Raw genomic sequence first — 23,789 nt, forward strand, 5'->3', positions numbered from 1 at the left:
ACAGTAATTTAGACTTGGCTAGAGGTTTTTTCATATTTTCAGGAAAAAATTCAAGATTGCTGCATTAAAGAAAGGAGATCATTCTTTGACTGAATGATCACAGGTCTTAGCTTGAATGAAGGCTTTCTATATGGTTCTTTCTATGAATCAAATCTCTTCTGCAAGGATTTCTTAGGCATTTTATTCAGTGTTTTTATTGGTCTTTCATTAGGCTACTTGCAAGAAAAGCACATCACTCACCGTCATTGTGTGTGCCTTTGAACTTGTTTTGCATATCTCTGCTATTCTGATGCTTAGAATGAAAAGGTACAGGGTACTATCTTAGTTGATAAACTACCTGAAGATAAAGTGCTAACATGCCCTGAGCCCCAGCAAGCTAATGTGTGCTTAGTACACAGAAACAGAACATTAGCATGGTCACTTAACTGGGATTATTATTATTATTTTTTTTTTTTTTACCACTTTTCAGCATTTAAGTTCCAAATTAATGATATTTGAAAGTCCCCATTTCCCTGTATTATGTATGTTGTAATGCCTACCTTCAGAGCAAGCATATCGATTTTCATTAGATAGATCTCCAAATCACCCAAGCAGTTTCAAAACTCACCGGAAAATGTCTCCATTGTTTCAAAGTACACACAATCAGCACAATGAAGGGGATACACGGTTAGTTTCTTTTAATCTGCTGTACAATTGTGCAGGTCATTGCTGAAATGACCCTTCAAAGAAGAAATAAAAGTTGAGTTGTTGGGTTTGGAATAATTTAGGAATAGATTGTTCAGTCAGTTTGCTATGTCACTTATAGCAATAATTAACATAAAGAAGCCTAAGTAATTTTTCCTCTTTTAGCCAATCACAACTCCATTCTCTATTATTTGAATTTATATACTGATTTAAAAATAAATGGAGTACTGAAACTCCTGAAATGTGAAACTTGAAATTCAGCCTGCTTTTCCTTTTTCTTGGAAGAGATGAATTTTTTTTTTTTTTTTTTTTTTTTTTTTTTTTGTAAACTAGCTCTCAAGGTTAATGACTTAGAGAGCGGCAAGATTAAAATTATTAGATGATTCTTAATAATTAATGCTATTAATTAACTAGACTCTGTTCCCTCATGCTTGAAATGCAAGTAGATTTTGATTCATTTCAGCAAGATACTTCTGAACATGAAAGTATATACCAAGAAAATGTTTGCACCTGTAGTTCCATACTAATGTGTTAAGAGTATCTTGTATTATTGTGAAGATTATGGTAGTAGGATCAATAAATGAACAAATTCTGTAAACACACATAAAAAGATTAAATGAATCTACCCAGGAAATCTCTAACAAAACTTTCCTGACTTGGAAAATACCACTTCCTCAAACAAATACTTTTCTTAGAGATGAATTTAAGTTTTTGAAAATATCTTAACAGATACTCAGGTCTAGGATTTATAAGGGAAAGGACACAAATAAGCTCTTTGAAGAAGCTGGTAGCTGATATTTGCCTGGGTCATCACACATCCTTCTTCAAGTCCTTGTCCCAGTTTGTCACAGAGGCATTCTTCTCAGGACCAGAAAAGATTAGAAAAGACCATTCTCTGTTCTTTTCAAGCACTTTTAAAATGTTTATTTGTTTTTGATAAACACTGGGGAAGGAAAATAAATTTCAATTCTTTTAAAAATACATTTCCTGATTTCTGTCCCATTATAATCTATTCTGGTTAAAAACAAAGGAATCCTGTTCAAGTTGTCTGTAGATTATGTTAAAAAGAACAGGAAAAAAGAATTGTGATCGCTTTGGGATAATTCCCCAATATTTAATCTGCACAAGTTTATCTTCTTCTAGAAGCATGGAGAACTTCTCATGCTTTTGGGTAGGACCATGTTGATGTACCTTTACAGATGAAGAAGCTATAGCTGTTCTCTGCGATTTTAGCACTCCATTTCTATAAGGAAAACACTAAGTAGAAAGTATGAGAAAAATATATTTAAAGCTACAAACATAAAGTTGGGGATAATTAAATTGTTTTTACACTGTATTTGGTCCTCTTTTTTCTTGGTATATCTGGTCTAAACAGTAACCCCACTCTAATTTTACAATTATTTGAGAATGAAATCAGTAATAACACCTTGTTCAGCTAGGTGATCTTCTGCATCCACATTTCTTATCTTTAGCAGGTAGTCAGTGTTAGTATCAGTAGGTCAGTGTCAGTAAGGTCATTGATATCAAGAAATCTCAGGCTAAGGAGGCAGCTGAGAAAATATTTCCAAACCAGAGTGCTACATTTCCATTCCTTCATGTCATAAAAATGTTTTGTCTCTTAGACTGAATAATTTGGTGATCCAGAGCTAATTTGCAAATCAGGAATCTGATATGTGGGGAAATATGAGAGTTTTAGTGTCTCCTTGGTGCCCATTGCCCTGAGTTCACTGATTCTAACAGCACTATTTATTTTGCATTGGTATTTCCGAATCAGATAGAACAAGCAACAAAATTTTCCTCTTGGTGGGTGTGGTAAATGAGGTCTCCACCAATGTGAGTTCAGGACATGAGGTTGATTTTGTAAGGTAGAGTAATAACTGGTGCTGTCCTTACATCTCAGTGTTCTCTTCTGCTGAAATAAGATTGGAGGTTTATTTTTGCTGCTGTCATAGAGAAAAACTGGAAATTTTTATAATTCCAGAGCTTTTCATCTGCTTTGGTTTTGTATGAGGACTTAAACAAACAGTGGCAGACACAGGGAAGCTTTTTTTATTGACCTTCTGATGTACTTTATGCTGAAGAGAACTTTTGTTCTTCTTTTTTGCATGGAAGCCATCATCTATGACTTTAATTGTCTTTGACTTTGCACTGTCTTCACTTTATAGATGAGAGAACTATATTGAGTCACCTATCTGAGCTCACCAGCAGGCAAAGATAGCAGAGATAAAACTCTGTTCAGTAAAGGTTCTGAGGATCCTGAACACTGTCCTTCCTTTATCTTTTCCTCCTTCTAAAAATAATTATATTCTTTGTAACTGTTTCACCAACAGAGTTCTTAGTTATTGTTTGATTTTTATGTCCAAAAGTGGAATATTATCTGCGGAGTACATGGAGTTTCCTGAAGATTACTGTCTCTCAAAATATACCATCTTTCAGTTGTTGATGCCTATTCACATGTTTTTAAAATACTCCCTGTTTTTAACAAATAGCCTTAGTTTAAAGTATGTTTCACTGTGTAATATACTCACTTACACATAGAAAATTAGCATACTTTGTATGCATGCTATAAATATCTGTTCCTAAACTAGTTCATTTTTTCTTAGGAGCTGTTAAGCTAAATAGTATGGAGGTGAGGTCCTTGGTTTTACTCATAGTCCTCTCATCTGCTTTAATGTATAAACAGTTTTAGACAATCAATGATACAGTACTTTCTTTCGTTCTTCTCCTGTTGAGAAATGGAGAAGTACATCTGCAGATTCTTCTTTACCTTCCAGGACAGTCTTTAGACACATACACACTGTGTGCAAATGAGCTGAAATAATGAGCTCAGGAAACATCTCAGTTAGGCACACAGAAATTATCCTTGATTGTATTTACCTACACGGACTTCAAAGTTTCCCAATAAAAAAATACACTGTATGGATTCTTTAAAATCTTTCCTAATTTCAGAGAACAACATAAGTGATTAGCAGAAAAGAGAACTCAAATGATAATTTGGTCTTCGTGTTCATTCACTTCTCATCTACTCTCTCTAACGAGGTCAGTTAGTTCAAATTATGTTGTAAATACCTGTCCACAAGGGAATGGGCAAAGGGCTATTCATTTAACATAGGTCATCTAAGCAAGCATCACAGGAAGATAGCTTTGAACCTCCTTTGATCACTTCCACATTTACCTCAGTGAAAGACTTCACAGCACAAACTCCTTTTCCCCAAGTAATATCACATCAGAGTTCCTTTTTCTGCCTCCCTTCCTCCACACATTAAACCTTCAGCTGCAAAAGAAACTTTAGAAAATAATTTTGTCTTTAATCCTCCTGAGTGATGTTCTCACAATAAATCAAAATGTTTGCACTTACGGCATCAGTAGCTTCAGAAGTGAAAAACAAAAATTAGTCCTAACCTGTGTTTGCACTGAGTGTTGTCTTAAATAAATGACTCTGCAGGAGTTTTCTGCTCCTTCTTTAGATGTCTTTGCAGAAATTTATTTCAATCCTCAATTCAGAAAAGTACTTCTTTTCCAGCAATGCTGCAAACTAATTCTGGGACCAGAAAGTCCATCTGGGCTCTCATATGGCTCTGGTACTCTCATATTTGGTAAAAGCTGTTTACTCAAAACTCATCTGCCTGTCTGGGTGTTTCTGTTGGAGTTGACAGAAGAGAATCTAGTCCATTCTCTTATGGTTTTACAGGCTGGGCAGTCTGTGGTATAAAAGTGGTAAAAATTTTCAGTAGAAAAATAAATGTTAAACATAATCATATTTATGAATGTATCCTAATTGTTAAGATGTAGACGGATTAGAGGGTACATCCAATGTACTACACTTTATTCAGGTGCTGCATTCTTTATTTGAGTGGATTAGTCATGATTAGAATTTACACCTGAATTTTCTCATTTTATTCAAGTTTTCTAGAATGAAAATCGTTCTGGTTTTCTTATCTACTGACTACATGTATGCCTATTTCTGGTAGGGCTGTATTGTGCATGTAGGGCTCAAATAGGTATTTCAAACCAAATATTTTATCTGTCCAAAAAACAAGTGCAGTAGGTGTAATATAAATGATCTCACTCAAATCCTTACAGCTTTTTGGAGACTAACATCATACCCCCTTTTCTCCACCATCTATATATCAGCAGGGTTGATGGTGGTTGCAGTAGGTGGTCACAGGATTCTTCTTCCTCTAGAATAAGTGTACACTGCCTTCCACTTTTTCCACCTCATTTGCAGCATAATCCCTCCAACTAAACAGATACCATTATGGCACTGAGACCCTCCATACACAACCACTACCTTGGTTATATCTGTATTAGTTGCATAATGTAAAGGTTTGTTCTCCTTTCTCTCGTCCTTTAAGCTGTCCAGGTCCATGTTTTTTGATGTAATTTCAGTAAACCCAGTTCACCTTACATCCGGTAATGAGGCAGTATTTCTGTTTGTGTCCATTGCAGGCAGCTCATTCATGGAACTGTGCTACTTAGCATGAAGTTGTACAGTATGCTTCCAGCAGCAATGATTACCCCAGGCATCTGTAGTGTTGATGCACCAACATCAGTAACGTTGCAGGTAAGAAAATGAAAAAGCCAATGAATAGTGTTTTTTTCCAGCAAAGTGCAAAAAATAGGATTTTTCCCACAGCTCATCGGGACATCAAAAATTGAAAATGCTATTTCCATTATAGCTGCTCAGAGAGAGCATGTTAATCTTTATGGATAGAAAAATATAATGCTGCATAGTGTATGCTAATTTTTACATCACATACCACCTCTGAGGACCACAGAAGGTTTTCATAGAATTTTTTATTCATAAAATTTTCGTTCCAAAAATACTTCGACAAAAATTGCTGACTTCTTACCTGACTTGCAGCTGCCTTTTCAGGTCTGAACTTTTGTTCCATGTACTATTGAACTGCATGCCATTATAAGTGTAACATACAACTTGCAATAAGCATGAAGGACTTATAAAGGAAGTAGCTACAAGGAAATTGTCAGTAAGCATCAGTAAAACTCTATCTCCATGACTACATGCCGACAATCCACCAACTCCAAGCAGAATAGTGCTCCCAATACTGAAAATGCAGTAAGTCTGCCTGGATGTTTCATCATATTTCGAAGCTGAGCAAAGCAATTGGATGCCTCAAAAGAAAATCAAATTGTTTTCTGTATTAAAAAGCTGAAACAACTGTTAGCAAATGGCTTGTAATAGTAGATAATATGGATAAATGAGGCTGGCCTAAAATTTCCTGGTTTTAATGGACAGGGGATTTTCTTGTCTGAAGAATTCAGTCCAAGAAAGTGCCTTAGAATAGCTCTCTCTATTAATAATAAAGGAAGTCAAGTTAGTAAATGAATGCTCATTTATAATTTGTCTCTGCTAAAAGAAGCAGGACAGGAGGGTCTCCCATTTTTTCCCTTTCATTATCGGTTCTCATATAAGTGACAGTATCATGATTTTGAACATAACGTAAATAGTGCCATAAGGATTGCTTTTCTGATATGGCCAAGATGAGATTTGCATTTTCTAGGGCATAACTTTGCTAGCATTTGACAAACAATGCATATTAAATGCATACACATATATGAAAAAGATAGATAAAAAATTATGATGTGAGTTAGCAAGCCAAAATGTGATGTGCAAATTTAGCTGGATTTTAAGGAGCTACCTGAATTTTCAGCTGACTGTATTCAGATCACCAAATACCACAAACTTCTTAATTTTGGTAGAATGTTTTCTTTCTCTGCGTCTTAAAAAGATTTTAAATTTCTAATGTCTATATGGAAGTGCAAAGAATGAAAAAAAATGTAGATGCTGTACAATGTATAAGTAGTTGATCATAAGGAACTGACATGAGGAACCTGATTCTTCTATCTTACACTGGAAAGTGCTTGTCAGAATTATCCCTATATTTATGGAAAAAGAAATCTGTAATAATAGAAACTTTTCATTTAAGACCCATCTAATTAAAAAACAAGAGGGGAGGAATGAAAGTAAAAACAACTTCAGCCTTCTGAACATAGTGAAATAGACTAGATGAAATTTTCCCAGGAAAGTCAGAGACAAAGATGCCACTGATTCTTGTGGGCTGACTTTATCACTAACATATTTAGGTAATATGCTGCAAGCAGAAAGCATCCTCTTTTCTCTCTCATATTTTGTATGCTTCCTGTACAAATCAACTATGACATTTATTAACTGTTCTAGCAGAATACATATTGCTAATAAGAGTTCAGATTTTCTCTCTCTTTCTCTCTCTCACTTTTTTTTTTTTTTTTTTTTTTTTTTTTTTAATAAAGATTGAATTTCCTGAAGCTGATTTGGAGTTCATTAACCCTGAACCTGAAGAGAGAAGAGATGATCTTGAAGAGCCAACTGAAGAGTGCCTGAAGCATATTGCAAGACTATCACAGGCACATTCTCTCCTGCTGTAAGTTGTACCTGACTAGTCCTGCTGACTCTTATATATCTATTGATCACAATTAAATGTATCCAATACTTCAGAAACAAAATTTTTCTCTGAAGGAGCCTAGCAGGATTGATTTCAGGAACAGCACCTCTAAATGTGAGAATAGATCAGCAAAGCCTAAATAAGCTCCTAGAGATGGCAGTGTGTTTTACTAGTTTAGAAAACTGTTCTTTTTACCTTTCTCTTGTTACGTCTTTTCAACTCATTGAGGGAAATAATTAATTTTTTATTCAAAAGATAAGATGTTCAGGTGATACAGTATGTCTATATTAGTATTATTAAGCAAACCTTTAATTTGTTGAAAATCATCATCCTTTATTAACACTATATAGAGGTTAAATAGCATGTAACCATTAAAAATGTGTACAAAGTTCTTTCTAAGCAAAGGAGTAAATATACAAAGTTCAGCATTAAACAGAAGGCACATGGAAACAAAACCAATTATAGTGTATATAGTGAAGAAGATAAGTATGCTCAGATATACATAGGTTACATAATAAGTTAAGATTATGTACTATATAATTTTATATATAATCCATGTGAAATTAGGAGCAGAAATACTTATAGAAAGTCATTATGCCAGTCACAGTTAATTATGTGAATCAAATGTCAAAAGATGCATTAGTTTTACAGTGACTAAATAACTTCTCTCCCAGTCCGATATGATGCATCTGTTAAAAAACTTTTCAATTCTGTTTCCTTTTTCTTTCTTCCTTTTATTTTAATCAAGCAATATATTTAATGAACCATAAAACCACAGAATATTCAAACTAGGGATTTTCAGTGAGAGAAGTAGATCAACTATCAATAAATGGAAGAGAATACTTCTTTAAGCAGACAGTGGTGAATCCCTGCTGCTGTGGAGCTATGGAGGTAGACAATGCCATTGGATCCATAAAGGCTATCCAAAGATTCATGGCTAATGTGTTCGTAAATGGCTATTATACAAGACCAGGCAAACATAGAGCCTATTGTATCCTTAGTGCAACAATTTTGTATTCTGTGGGTGCATGAAGGGAGGAAACCACTGCAAATGGCCAGGCTGGCATCGTCTGTGTAAGTTGCATCTCTAGCTGCGACTGTTGGGGCAAAACACGGAGTGAGAAATAGACCGATGACCTGATCTGAGATGACATGTCTTAAATTTTAAAGGAAGAAAATGAGATCATGGTCATTTATGATGATTCACAGAACTAATAGCGTCACTCTGAAATGGCTTTTTTTTTTTTTTCTGGCTTTATCATATTTACATTACCCTCTGTGGCTTTCTTCACTCCCATCCCTTTCCAGGAGTTACTCTTACAGAATGTTATGCTGTAACATACAGTATACTTTATTATTCATTGAATTATTTAAGAAGTTCATTACAGGTTGTGTAGTACTTGCAGGAGGTACAAATTCTTTTTCCATCTTGGAATTTTGCAAATCATTGGCACAAGTGGCTGCTGCTAAGACTATGATAAGTTCAATAACATTCTTGGAGGATGAGGAATAGTAGTCCTTGTTTTTTTTTTCACAACTTATTTTCATCTCATGAGCAAACTGGTCTACCAAATAAATTGTCAAGTTGAAGAGTTGCTTATTTGGGGGTTTTAATGAAGGAAGTTCATCTTTATTAAGTGATTTCTGATCAAGAAAAATCTGAGAGCCAGAATTTTTTGTTATATCAATATCAGAGGGATTCTTTTTACCTCCCTCAGTAAAGATGGAGTTTGATTAAAATTTGTAAAACTATTTGTTGCCACGAAATCTCAAGTTGTCTTTCTTCCTTGTTTTCATAGTTCAAGTAAAGTTGGTAAATCTAGGTACCCTTTCAGGGGCAAAATGTATGATGATGCTCCAGGCCTACAAGTTTCAGATATGATTCTGCAATAAAAAGTTATCTGTGGATGGAACACACAAGAAACCACCCTCAGCCTGTCAAGATCCCTCTAGTCATTCTTCTGAAAGCAGATAAGAGAGTGGACAGAAAATGTTCTAAACCCTGTGGCAGAAAAAAGAGAAACAATGGCTAAAACCACACAACTACTTGGCTGTCGTTGTTTCAAACTGTCAAATTCAGTACCATCATGGATGCAGCCTGGCTGTGGCTCTGTGTCCTCATGTTCAGCCATTAGAGACTTGTAGTGCATATTCCTGCCAGGCACACATACTACAGAAGGATGTCCAGTCACATACATCAACACAGACAGAAAGCAGTGCCTTACTAGCACATGTGGAAACGCATAGCACTCCCACAAAAGCAGGCAACCTGATTCTGTTCGTTCTCTGCCTGATTAGGATCAAATTCTGCCATTGGAGTATATACATACCCTTATCTCTATATATTTAAGTCTGTAGCATTAAAATATTAATTACACTAGCAGTTGTGCTCAGTTCATCTGCTAGCTAGCTCGTGATCTTCCTCCTTTCCTCAACTGCTGACACCCAGATATACAAACCCCCAAGTTCACAACCATACTGTGGTTACTGGTTTTAGATCTCTTCATGTTATGCAGACATCAGTCTCCCCAGTAACTGATCCAGACACGTGGTCTTCACAGCAGCTGACTCTCAGACCCTTGTCTCTGGAAGCTGAGATCACTGGTCCTGTTGCCAGCATCTCATGGATGCTGACTAGTGATGGGTTACTAGAGCGGATCAGTGGGTCTGAAAATAATGAACTTCAGCGTTTGGCACTTGTACTCCTCGCAAGTCCGCATAGTGTGCAATTTTGTGATCTTTGGAGTCATCGTGAAGCCAGATGAGAGAGAGGAAACTGAGTTCATTAGTTGATGCCTGATACCTTGACTGACTTCTGACAGCAGTTGAGATGTGAACCTTTGATGCCTTTTAGGATTACTGTGCTTGAAACACAAAACCCCGTAGCCATCTGAGACAATGGCTTCTTTTTGAACGTAGCTTGTTTGCCCACAGTGGCTCCCAGTGAAGAAAGGATCAGAGACTGATTTGAAGTCAGGAAAATGACAATCTTTTTTGCCATCTTTCTTTCCAGCATACAATTTCTTTCTACATTTTCTCACTGCTTCCACTTCTTTTTTTTTTTTTTTTTTTTTTTTTTGTCACTTAATGACTAAGAATCTAGTTTGCCTACCAAACATCACTAGACTGCCTTTGCTGTGAATTGTGATTAGAAAGACTTCTTAGAGCCTGGTAGATAGCAGAACATGCCTAAAAAAGGGCATTGATCTGCACATTTCATGAACTGTAGGGGCTGGAAGAGACCTTTAGAGATCATTGAGTCCAACCCCTCACTAAAGCAGGTTCCTTACAGGTCTTCCTGGTGGATGTTGAGGTGGGTCTTGAATATCTCCAGAGAAGGAGACTCCACAATGTCTCTGGGCAGATTTTGCTAATCTGTCCACAGGAGGGAAACCTGCAAGTGAGCATCAGAGCCAGGGGGCCAAAATTTGCAACCTCTAGCTTTGCTTTGCTTTCCTGACTCTTTTTTTGTTTGTCTCTTTGTTTTGCTATTTTGTCTTGTCCAGTCTTAGGGCTGAACATGAACAAGCATATAAACTCATTTTTACCATTTCCCCACAAAAGTAAATGAAAATTAAGACCAATTTCCACTGAAACAATTTCCATCATTTAGTGAAAGATATTGAGGGAAATTATCAAAAGGAAAAGTAATTAATTATTTAGATTTTAAGTAAGATTTTCTTTCTTCTGTATTTTTCTTTGTGTTGAGAAGAAGGCTAGAAGACAATATATTTTGATATAATTGATACAGGGAGGGAAACTTAGACGTAATAACTTAAAGAACTGCATTTTTATCAATACATAGAATTTATTAGCATCTTATCACTTCTGTGTTGAAGAAATAGCTTTATTAGCATAGCAATCTTCAGATGCTAAACTTATGCAAAACACTTTTATCACATATTTTATGTTCTATTGTACGTGTATGTAAACTTTTATTACAACCAAGGAATAAAAGTAATACCTCCCTCCCTAGAAAGTAAAATACTAGCAAACAAAAGTCTAACCCAACCTTTAATTTAATTTTGAATCTTTAAAATATGTTAGTCTAGTTTCTCACAGAAACATGGAAAGAGAAAATGCAATTGCCTCTAAAGCAAAGTGTGAAATCTGTAATTTAGAAACTTGATACAAGGATTGTTTTCTTATCTCATTTTTTTAGTTCAGTGAAGGCTTTAGCTGCTTTAATTTGAACAAATTGAATAGTTTGGATCATGCTGTTTGAAAGCTTCAATTTCTGCTTAAAGTTAACATATAAAAGGGGTGCTTCACAGAATCACAGAATGGCCAAGGTTGGAAGGGACCTCAACGATCTTGAATCTCCAACCCCCCTGCCACATGCAGGGCCACCAACCTCCCTATTTAATACTAGACCAGGCTGCCTAGGGCCCCATCCAGTCTGGTCTTGGACACCTCTAGAGACGACCACAACCTCTGTGGCAGCCTGTTCCAGCACCCCACCACTCTCTCTGAAAGAACTTCCCCCTGACATGCAACCTAAATCTTCCTTCTCTCAACTTAAAACCATTTACCCTTTGTCCTGCAGAATACCATCTGAATGTAAAAGAAAAAGAAAACAAGATGGAAATAAAGTCTTAGGCCTACTTTAATCTCTTTTTCTGTGTGACTTCTCCTTCACTGAGAGAAACATATATGTGTTGTTAAAATAGATATGCTGTGAATTCTGACACAGTCTTTTAAGATGATTGCTAAAATTATATTTTTCTTGAAACGATTACTAAAAGTCATGACTGAATTTGGATCCTGGGTAGATTTTTCTTCTACCTACATTTATGAGCTTATTCTCCTAACAGAAAAGAATAAACATTCTTGTGACATTTAAAAAAAGAGCAAATACAACAGCAAAACTACCTCTGTTCTAAATGTCCAGTGATATGAACTGTGGCAATCTTGAGAATTTGGGAAGGGCTAAGTTCCTTATTTTGGCTAAAAATGCTCTAGATCATTGCAAGGAGAAGGAAGACGGCTCCCTTCCAACTTGGGATATTCTATTCTAAGATGCTGGATTTTAAGCCCAGCTTATGCATCCAGATAATGAAATATTTGACTGGAAATAGACTATTTACATACTGCCTTCTACAAGGTTTCTTACACCTTGAAATATTTAGATGAGTTTTACATCACAATTAAATTATCTTACTAAGTAGATGGATCACCAATGTGTTCAGCTGCTATGACAAAGATAGCCAGTGTTCATCTTGGCTTCAGTAATGACATGTGTCAACTGGAGATCACTTTGCACTCTCAAGGCTTTGATATCAAATGAAAGAGTTTGAGCTTTGACAGATGATTTCTTCTAATGTTTTCTAATAATACCAAACTCCAGGATTTTAATATAGATGAGGCAAAAACACCTGAATTGGTAATAAATTGAAAATATAAGTAAAAAAATTATTTTGAGGCACTTACGGTGCTGAAATGTGGTGTGATGTCCTTCTATTTTATCAATATGTTATTCAACCACCTAATATCTCTATGAGGAATTTGGTATTGCATCCTTTGTTTTCATAGCATACTTACAAACAGGTCTTATAAACAGACAGAGATTGATGGGAGCTTTCCTTCCCTTTTATAAGCTGAGGCAAATGCCATGACTCTGTAAGGGCACACATGCTCATGTGTGCATGGATTTACCTAAACCCCAATTTTAATGCAAATGTGCTAGAAATGAACATGCCTGTGTTAGTCATAGCAAGAACATGAACAAAAACTATGGCTAGTGGTGTTGTATGTCTGGTTGTTACAGAACTTAGATGATCCTTAGCAGATGGAAGTAACAATAAATTCCCCAGTGAAAACCGAATCTTCTTTGTCTCTGTCAAAATCTCAGTGAAAACAAACAAACAAACACCAACAACAGTGGAGAAGAAAAATGAGAGTGCTTGGGAAGTGAAATAACCATATATGTGTGTCTTTTGACACTTCATTTTTATATGACCCAAGGCTGACAGATCCAAAGTATAAGTATCACTTTTCTTATGAAAGCTGGTCTGCAGAAAATGATATCCTACCCCAAGGAAAACAAGTACGTAGCTGAAAAGGAGTGTACTGTATGACTTGGCCCCACAGTACAATAATGTTTGGTGCTACACAAAGCTCCAGGTGGTTTTAATTTCAAACTGAATTTCTAATCTTCTTTTCCAGACTCTCAGAGCAACAGAGAAGAATCTTATGGTTTTATCGTTACTACTGCAATAAGCAAAATTGCTCCCTTCCTCTGGTACTGGGCAGTGCACCCAGTTGGGATCAAACAACTGTGTCAGAAATGTATTCTGTCATGAGGAAATGGAGATTTTCTAACCCTGTGGAGGCACTTGGGCTTCTAACTTTCAGGTAAGGGACAATTAGTTTAGTAGGAAATTAACAAGAAGAGGAATGATCATTATGTGCTGCTGATTAATTCAGTGTTTCACTTACGCTCAAGAAAGAATGCTACTTTGTTGTTTTTGGTTCTGTCCCTCTGTCAAAGAATAGTTATACCGCAACTCCTGTGATGTCCTTAAGTTGAATACACCAGCCCTGTTTTTGGCTGAGAAGGTTTCCTATTTTTCAGAATAATGAGAAGAGTATTTCATTCTGTACAGCAGGTTCAGTCACTTTCTGGTAGCAGGTGATCAATCAAATTCTTAGCACTTGCATAGCATTCCATATCTTCAAACTACTGTGCTAAGGGGAACTAAGGGGAGATATGGAAGACTGAACTATGCTTCCAGTTAGAGATTATGTGTAAGTATGTGCAGGCTCACCTGTAGCCCATCTTTCTGAAGCAGAATTTTGAAAAATTGAGCAAGTTCTGGGTGATTTCTTCCGCACAACTTCTTACACTGGGAGATGATTTTCAGGAATGTTTGAGATGGTCTAACCTCTGAAGGAATGGCAGATATCAAGGGATAGAATCTGCCTCAGCAGTTATGCTTCCTCTAAAACCTTACTACATATTTTCTGCTAAGTATTCTATCCATGAAAGCATTAACCCTATGAATGAAATGACTGAGAAATTTGATCTATCAAGTACTAGTCTGGATAAGCATGAGACTGCATCTGCTTTGCAATATCAGTTCCATATTTTACACGTGACCTTTAGAAACAAAATACTTCACCTAGAGCTTTACTCGAGGAGAAAGAACTGTATTTACGCAGCCCCACAATATTCAACAATAGTTGTTTTAAAATGCAAAGCAATTTCCTAAGAATTCCCGTGTCTCAAGTATAAGGAGTTTCACATGTTTGCATATATGTATTTCTGATGTTTAGTGGGAGTGATGGAAGCAAATTCTCTGAAAGATGGAGCATATTATTGGCATTTTGTTTATCATTAATAAATGATTAGAATGTATGAAAGACTCAATGAAGAAAGGAATATGCAGGCAACATGTTTTCTTTCACACTGAAGTAACAAGGGAGTTTGAGCTGGTTTGTCAGAGCAATTTCAGTTCAGACCTTATGTCAAATTCCAATTCTGTGTGTGAGGGACATTTCTGGAGATGAAGAGTTTTACTGTTCCTTGAAGGTGCAGCTCTGCATTAGGTTGTGGTGCAGAATATTAGCTCTTGCCAGGTGCTTCTCAGGGTATTTGAATTATATATCACAAAGCTTCTCAGTGTGAAGTGAATGCAGTGTACATGCTGCTTATTCTTGCAGACGTTGCTGAGATGGAAAGACAAGATGATGTCACAGAATCACACAGAATCACTTTGTGTCTCCCAGTGCCACTGTTGTATGTGGCTGGTGCCTCCAGTGATGCCAAAGGGCTATTTATTAAGAACTTAGTTGGTTTGTCTCTACAGTTTCTTTCTCAACAAAGACAACGCCGATCTATTCTCTTTACTATGAGAAGGAGTTCTGGATCACAGTACCAATCTTTAAAAAAGATTTTGTCGTTCACGTATTTCAGTATTGTGCAGGTACATGAACAAGTGGGAAGCTAACATTCTGAAAGAGAGGGATTACATTTCATTTAAGATTTCTAATTTCAAAGATGTCTAGGTCTCATTATTTAACTACTGAGAGACATGTAAATGCAGATTGAGAGAGTGGGCTGAAGGAGCTAAGTACTTTCTGTATAAAAAAGTTTTCTGAGGTTTCTTCTCATTGTTATCTTTTCCTCAGATTTCAGTCATATTGAAAAGTAAAATAACATTGAGTACAATCCAACTTCCCTTCACTATTACCTTCCCTGACTTTTGGATTGTAAGCTCCATAACTGAGCTGTTTTTGAAGGTTCATTCATCTCTATCCTGTATTATGCTTGGCTCTGACAATTCATCAACTCAGTTCCTGACTTCTATCATCAACAAAACAGCTCTCTGAATTCTTGTGATTACTGAGACACAACTGAAAGGTCCATGTTTGTATAAAACATGAGCAGAATATAAAAGAAATACTCTTTATGGATTCATGTCCATTTTAAGGACTTGTGTTACCATCTCTATCTTATCCTAGGTAAGTAAAATAAATTGGGCATATGTTTTGTTAACATAGTTCAACTGTGGAGAAGCAGCTGGACCAAATCAGAGCAAATGTCAGTCTAGTGCATCCTGTCCAACAACAGACGTCTAGGGAAGGCAACAAAAATAGGTTAATCATAATAATGTTGCCTTACTCTCTTAGCTTCCCGTAATTTAAGCTCAGAGAGGTTTTTTAGAGTTAATAGCCCTTTTATAGTTTTATTTTCTTTTTTTCTTAATAAAAATGAATTTAGTGTTTATAACTGAACTTAAAAGACGTTCTGGAGCAAGGAGATCCACACTTGAGCTCTATATTGTAAACTATGGCACATACAAATTATACCATATTGTAAGGAGTCATAAAAGATCAAGATGTTCCAATCACTCAGAATATTGCTTCATTTTTAGGAATTTCACTTTGCAGTATCCAACAGAAAAGCTGAATTGCTGCAAGAATATGCTACCTCTTTATATGACTTAGGGAAGGTATTCAAAATCACTAATCTTTTGCAAATCTTAGGCTGGGGACCCTAATTTACCATTCTTTTCACAGCAGAGAAGAGGCATCTGTCGTGATTCAGCTCAAGCTCACATTTGCAAGGATAAAAAAAATCAAATCATTGGAGGTGCTAACTCATTGTATGAGTTACAAGGCAGCATTGGAGTGCTTAGGGAAAGCTATCATGACCCATCAAATTAAGCCCTGTTATCCTGCATCTGAGTTAGAACTGTCTTTGCAACTTCCTGAAACTTCTAAATTGTCCACAGTGTACACAATGTACAGCTAAATATACAGTTTAATAGATGTTTCTTGTTCTTTGGGCACATCTCTCCTGCTTTTGCTCTTCATCTTTTCAAGAACATATGAGGGCAGCCAAATGATACCATAGTCATTTATTCTGTGGAAAGGAAGAACATTCATAAATTGGAAGCTCAATAATGGTGCATTTCACAGATATATTTAGCAGCAGTCTTGAATCCAGTACTTGGAGCAAGTGCATTGATTCTTAAAGCCCCAGAAGCCAACGCTTTAAAAAATAATAATAATAGGAAAAAGATTGTTTCTTTAATCAATAAATATGGGATGAGACAGCTGTCAAGGAAAAGTGAAAAATAGGATTTTATACTTCTAATTTTACTTCTAATTTCAGGGATGGGTGATTGAAGGGATTGCCTGAAAAATATATATTTCTTCTTCCTAAAGCAAAAGTATAAGGATGGTCCCTTCCACCATTGCTTATTGGTGCCCTATGAGTTTTACTATAGACTTCACCTATTGGTCATGGCAAAAAAAGCCAAAATTCAGTGAAATTTGGTCTAGTCCACTATTATATGGGGAGATTGATGGCCCTGCATGTAGCAGGGGGTTGAAGATTCATGATTCTTGAGGTCTCTTCCAACCCTGGCCATTCTGTGATTCTGTGATTCTGTGAAATTAGAGCTTTCTCTGACCATATCTACTTTTCGTGACAGACTGGGGAAATGACATCAGAATACTTGTTTATTCAAAGAATTTTCTTCTTAACTGAGAGACACCAAAGACAGTGTTAGAAATGATAACTCATATGGTGTATCGCTAGTATGCCAATGTTCTGTGTATGTATAAAGCGATCATACTTGCAAATTTTTGTCAGGTTATTTTGATTTCAAATTATCTAAAAGGAAAGCCAAAATGAATTCATTAACCCAAATAGCAGAAATTAGGCTCTTTCATACTCCTCCATGGACAGAGATAATATGCTTATGGTTATAGTATCCCTCAGCCTTTGACTTTCAAAACATTACTGTTGATTTTCACATTATTTATCAGAATTTCTGTGGAGCTATAGAGGTTAAGGTATATGTAAATATATGTAAAACTCACTTTCTAAACAGTAATTATAATAAAATGGGATAGCTTGAAACTAGCCTGTTCATAAACCTTTGAAAGCCAAATTGATTTGAGACGCCTTGAATCAGATAGCCATTGTTTTAACCTGCAAGTCTGCAATGAACATTTAATAGTTATCAAACAGATGCAGCTAAAGCATATCTGGGCCTCTCTGCAACTTATTTGATTAAAAGGGTCCTAACTGTATATCAACGTGGAGGGCAACCATGGGTTTATGCAAAGAATTAAAGTTAGAAAAAACAGTAATCTATAATTAGTTTTGTGCTTTGTTTTAACATGTTCTAGAGCTGCAGAATTTTGTGGTGTGGATGGCTCATGAAAGGTCATCTCATTCTTTACAGAAGTCCTCAAACACTAGAAAATGCAGTAAAAGACATTTCAGTTTATCTGACAAATATCTTCAAGCATGGGGTTATTTGAAACATTGCAATAAAAAAAATGAAACGCACATCTATTTCTCATTTACAATCAAGTCACTGGCAAATGCCAAAATCTCAAGAGAATATCACAAATCCACAGGATACCTCAGCAGCACTTAGTTTTCTGTTTGAATCTGATTTAGCTGAAAGGTAAAGCCAGACAAGATGCTCCGTACTGGCTATCTGTATGAGAATAATAAAAGACTGGATGTTGCTCTTATTTCTAAAGCAAATTGTAGTCTGTTCTCATTCAGCTCAATATTCAGCTTTTTCAGAAACCGTCGTAAAATCTCATGGGAAACCTAACAATTTTAAACTACTCAGACAGAAGTTACAAAATAGATGGCTGTCAATCACTGGCATCATGCAGGGATAAAAGAACAAAACAGCAAAAGGTTACTTGAGGTTAAATATCAAAGGAAATCAGTTTAATAACTTAAGGAGTATGCAGGCTTCAAGACAAGCTGTGAAGGGGAAATTTGAAGTCCATCATAACGTTAACTGTTGTGGACTAGACCTGACAACCATTGTTTACGTATTGTTTTTTTCTTCAGTAGTGTCCTTGAGAATATAAATGTGGGACAAACTTATGAGACACAGTCCCAGTTGTGGAATATCCATTACCTGAATGGATGGCAAACATATAATTATTCGAAAGAAGAAAGGTACTGTGTGTTGCAATTCAGGAAAATGAATGAGGATCACAGTAGTTCTATCCACTTAATTATTTGTTGACCAATAGCTTGTTTGTTGAGGGGGAAAAAATAGAAGAAAGGGAACAGAAAGGAAAGGAAGAGGAAGACCATAGCTAGAAGTAATTGGAAACCTAAATGAAAATGTCCAGTTTCAATCACATTTAGAATCTGTGCAATGAAAAGAATCAAACATTTTTAAGTGTTTTATTTTAAGTTGCGATTTTTTCTTGCTAAATTTTTGGATACGGTCTTAAAACAGCCAGGGAGATGGGTGCCCAAATCTCTGCTTTCACAAACAGTTGTCAAAGGTCACACATCAAGAACCTCATAGTCATGGCTCAAATTCTTTCCAAAACTGATCCGATATATGCACTTGAAATCAGCTCTTGCTCCTTAGGAGCCCAAAAGGCTGTAGTATTGACTGTGTTGTGATATGGTCATCTCATCTCATTCTTGAGTTCTCACTGTGTATATAAAAGTTACATATGCTTTATAGCAAGCCTTGGAAATCACCTATGCCCCAGTATGTAAACAGCGACCATGTTTTGTTAGACCTAAAGTGATTTCTCGCAGTGAGTTACAGAGCCATCTGTTGAATGAGGCCACCAAGAGCTGGGCCCTGCGCTTTGGCCACAACAACCCCAGGCAGTGTTACAGGCTTGGGGCAAAGTTCCTGGAAGACTGTATAGAAGAAAGGGATCTAGGGGTGTTGATAGATGGGTAAACATAAATCAGTAGTGTAGACACCCTAGCTTGTATTGGAAATAGCGTAGTCGACAGGAGCAGGGAAGTGGTATTTTCCCTGTACTCAGCTCTGGTGAGGCCAAACCTTGAGTCAGATGCTGTACTAAAGGACATGGTGTAGTGGGAGAATGTCAGTGGTAGGTGGACAGTTGGACTGGATGATCTTGGAAGTGTTTTCCAACATTGGTGGAAGATTCTGTGTCTATATGGAATATATTTCGTTGTTCAGAAACCTGCTGAATTAGGGGAGAAGGGAAAGAAATTGACTAATTTCCATATTATCAGCACATGCTTGGCACACAAGCCTTTGGAGCAACTGCAAAATTAGATGATGGAATGATATGGAAAGAATTAATTTTTTTTAATATGTGATCCTCCTTGAAGTATCTTTTGTTGTAAATAGCCATATGAATATTAAAGTAACAACTTCATGTTCCTAATAGGGTGCCTGTAATAAAATAAGTAAAAAAATAAATAGTACTTGCAAAGTGGGCTAATTTGGGACAAACATGATAATTTATTTATAAAGTATTCTGTCTGTCCCCATCAAGGCTCTCCCAGCATCATGCAAGTGTTTATTAACTGTACTATAAACATCATCAAATATGTACCATAACAGAAAAATATAATATTAAAATAGTAAATGAGCTACATTAACAGGAAGTTTGAAAGTATTACAGCTGGTATCAGTACAAAAAACTGGACATCTCAAGTAGGTCTGACTCTTAGCTATTTGTTCTCTAAATGTCCACTTTTATTGGAAGAAATGTAGTTAATTTGGTGATCAAAGCATACATAGGTCTGTTTATTATTTTACTTCAGTTTATTTTATTAAATTTAAAAGCTCAACTTTTGATCTGCAAGGGCCATTATACTTCAGAGCACTTACCTTTACAATTTCTTTTCTTGTGATAGCAATCAGCAAGTCAGTGCTGCAAATGTGGCACTGCCTCTAGTGTTTTACTTCTGATTTATTTTTTAGTGGATATAGAGTTTACAAAAGGTGCTGGATAAAAAGCTGGGAGAAGACCAGTCTGTTTCTCTGCTGAGCATATAAAACAGTAATATTGATGGCCCCCTTAGACCTTCTGCCATAGGTGACAGTTCTGATTTCAAAGGAATTCCTCCAGGGCAAATTGCAACATAATCTGTGGTCTTTATTCATCATTTTTACGTATGGCATGGAGTGACAAATCAGTGAGACACTGGACTGCAGTGCATGAAAGAGTCTAATGGCTGTATTTGTTCAGAAGTTGAGGGATATATTGCTTCTTGTGGGGCAGATACTTGCCCTTAGAGAACTGAACTGCAGCCCAGTAGCCCTTTAAAACAGTATCTAATTGACTGTGGTGCATCTGAAGACATTTCTGCCCCTTTGGCACAGATGATAACTCTTACAGTTCTGATGAGGGAAAGGTTTGTATGAACATTCCCAGTTTGCTTCAGAAGACAGAAGAGACTCTTGGGATTGTAATGGACAAATGTCAAGTACTGATAAATAGTTAAGCATGTTGTTGATGCGTAACAGATATGCAGATGAGCACATCTATTCTTTTCCTCATAAAAGCAGGACCATGGCAGAATGCTTAAGTGTAAAGCAACTTAGGCAACTTTTTTGTTCTTGGAATTCTCTGTGAGCATCAAAAGGGCAGCATATCAAAATCTAGAAATGTTTTTTGCTTCTTTTTTTCTTTTCTGAAGTAAGTCAACTTTTGAATATTAGAAGAAACACTGTATTCTTTGTCTTTTTCTAAGAGAAACTTTTAACAGGCAGTTTTGATCAGTGAAGATTACATCAACATTTCATTCTCTTTATTTGAAAGAAAAAAAAAATTGAGTGGCTATATTATTTGTCCTCCTTTCCCTATTTTTATCATTGCTGCCACAACATCTTATCTTCTTTTATCAGTTACAGTTACAGTTTCATCACAAAGTCTGTATTGGGACACAGTCATACTGATTTCAACTAGATTGTTTTTGAGAATGCAGCTTATTTTAAACACTCGTTGAACATTTCCTGCCAGGATTTATTGAGGGTATAGCTTCTGATGAGCACTGATTGAGCATTTTCCCATCAGAGAAGCATTTTTCACAGACTTGGAGACCTTCTGAGGGAATGCCTTGATTTTTTTTACTAAATTTTCTTTCAGGAGAACTAAAGTGAAAAACTGCTTTCCACTTCCAAATTACTTCTGTTTAAAAATATTTAAAACTTTGTTATGTTATGAACCAGGAGCACTGACACTGCAACAATTTTTCTAACATGAAGCCTCATTGTACGGAAATTTTCAAGTTTTCATGCTGTTACTCGAAACAAATGCTTTCAAGTGACTGTTAAGTGTTTCCATTGCACAGAAATTTCCTATTACAGCTAAAAACAGCAAGGGAGGATGCACAATTGCCTTCATATTTCAATAAATATAAAGGAAATTATAATGCTTGATAATTCAAAATAAAAAAAGGCTTTTGAAGATCAGTGTTCCAGGGTACTGGGTTTATGATTTTCTTGTACCGTGCTGTAGCAGTCAATCCAATTAAGCAATCTACTCTCTATTTCTTGACTCTTGCTGCAGTGAAGGAAATGAAATGATTTTTTCTATTCCATTTGGAGAAAAAAACTGTTTTTCTAGCATTTCGCATCAGTAAGAGCTCAAGAGAGTTGCAGTGCATAAACAGTGTCTTGGTACCTCTTAGTAATATCTATTTGTTTTGCTTTAGTTTTCCAGATAAAGATATTCGCCGAACAGCAGTCCAGCAAATAGAAAATCTGTCAAATGATGAATTGTTAGAATATCTCCCACAGCTGGTTCAGGTAAGAAAAAAATTTTTAGCCAATGGTGTCTTTTGTCCAGATCAATAAGTTCATTAAACACTTTTGGTTCTTTCAGTTTTATATATTGTAAGAGCAATAAGTAAGAAAGACTGACCAGCTGATGAAATGTTTGAATTAACAGGACAGACATATAGATATTCTCACTTGAGAGAATGCAATTGTTTTGGTAATGTCATTGATCTTTTCCATGTATCACTAAGTGACCTTTCTACAGAAAGGAAGAAAAGAAAAAAAAAGCAAGAAGAAAAAGCATCTGTATAAAACAAATGCTGCTATGACTGCCAGGCCAGGGCCTGGGCTATGTTGCGGTCAAAAAGAGGTTTCTTGCAATGAATCACATTTCTCTAGTGTCACATACACAGTGAAAATCATTGTCAGCACACAGTAACTACATCAAGTTGGTTATAGAATAGTTCCTTCAGAAATGTACACTGCTTTTCAGTGGAAACTAATGTTTTACGTATTACGGGCCTGTTGCAAAGTAATAACTTTGTGTTGAATCAGTCCTGTTCTTTAGTTGAGGAGGAGCTAGTCTTATCCACTTATTTTGTAATTCCAACCACATGGTTTTCTTAGAGTTCTTCATTTCAGAGTTCCTCAGGGTTTTATTTGTGTTTTTTTTTTCAATATGTTTATATTTATATGCACACATATCCATGCACATATGCATATTTGTATGTAGATACATAAGTACACATGAATGCACATATCTATGTAGTCCTTTACTGTGAAGAAGTGGAACCATCACACCGTTACAACATTCAGCACATTTGAAAGATTTCATCTTTCACAGCTCCTGTTTCACAAATAAATTTTTGGATAGAATTTATTTTCCAAATGAAAATGGCAAAAATGTAAATATAGCAAAGACTGTATATTTGCATGTATATTTATGTCCGAAATCCAGATGATATACTGTTGTCTTGCAGGGGATAGTATCTACTTGTGTCGTGAAGTTTCATTTCATGGGCATTCTCCATAAGTTGGATTGTTTCATGCAAACTAATCACTGGAGATACTATCCTTTCCAATTAATTTTATTTATGTAAGTGAAAAATAACAAGATCAGCATTCAGGTGATTGTTCTTTTTATCTGTTAAGGTGCTCAAGTTTGAGTGGAGTCTGGAAGGCCCTCTAGTGAAACTCCTGCTGAATCGCTCTCTTCAGAGCATCCAAGTAGCCCATCAACTTTACTGGTAAGACTGTTTTTTTATTATTAATTCATCCATTTTCCATTACAGTGAATATTATCCATCACTTCATCAGTGACAAACTCTGTTTAAAATAAACAGTAGTTTTTTTCACTCTCTCATCATTATCCTTCTAGTAGTGGATGTGAGTAAAAGTCCTGCTTATCTCTGACTTCATCCTGTCCCTAGAGAAAAAATTGAAGGTCAGCTCTCTTAATTAAGGTACCATTTGTATTTTTTTCCTTATCTGGTTTGAACATAAAGTAGTCTTACTCAGAACCTGCAAGATGTCCAAGCAGCATTGACTTACTGATAAAAGGTCCTGTTTTTGAGATTTCTCTGACCTCTTCTGAAGATTTCAGACTTCTCATGTCTATTCAAGTAAGTCTCCTGAAGCATCTACAAATCATTCTAACTTGTGA

General features: G+C 36.0%; 1 protein-coding gene across 3 annotated transcripts in view; it reads left to right on the plus strand.

The window, feature by feature from the left end:
• The window catches only part of PIK3C2G (phosphatidylinositol-4-phosphate 3-kinase catalytic subunit type 2 gamma), a 203,322-nt gene that overhangs the window by 63,789 nt on the left and 115,744 nt on the right, over positions 1–23,789 (plus strand). For all 3 annotated transcript variants that reach the window (XM_042837757.1, XM_042837756.1, XM_042837755.1), the window contains 5 exons: positions 5,134–5,248; positions 6,976–7,106; positions 13,293–13,481; positions 22,063–22,156; positions 23,279–23,373. In XM_042837757.1, coding sequence (XP_042693691.1) covers positions 5,134–5,248; positions 6,976–7,106; positions 13,293–13,481; positions 22,063–22,156; positions 23,279–23,373 — 624 coding nt within the window. The remainder of the gene's footprint in view (positions 1–5,133; positions 5,249–6,975; positions 7,107–13,292; positions 13,482–22,062; positions 22,157–23,278; positions 23,374–23,789) is intronic.

This window comes from Centrocercus urophasianus, unplaced genomic scaffold (genome assembly GCF_019232065.1).
Source record: "Centrocercus urophasianus isolate 14NV4802_14NV808 unplaced genomic scaffold, USGS_Curo_1.0 seq_73, whole genome shotgun sequence".
NCBI classification, from domain to species: Eukaryota; Metazoa; Chordata; class Aves; order Galliformes; family Phasianidae; genus Centrocercus; species Centrocercus urophasianus.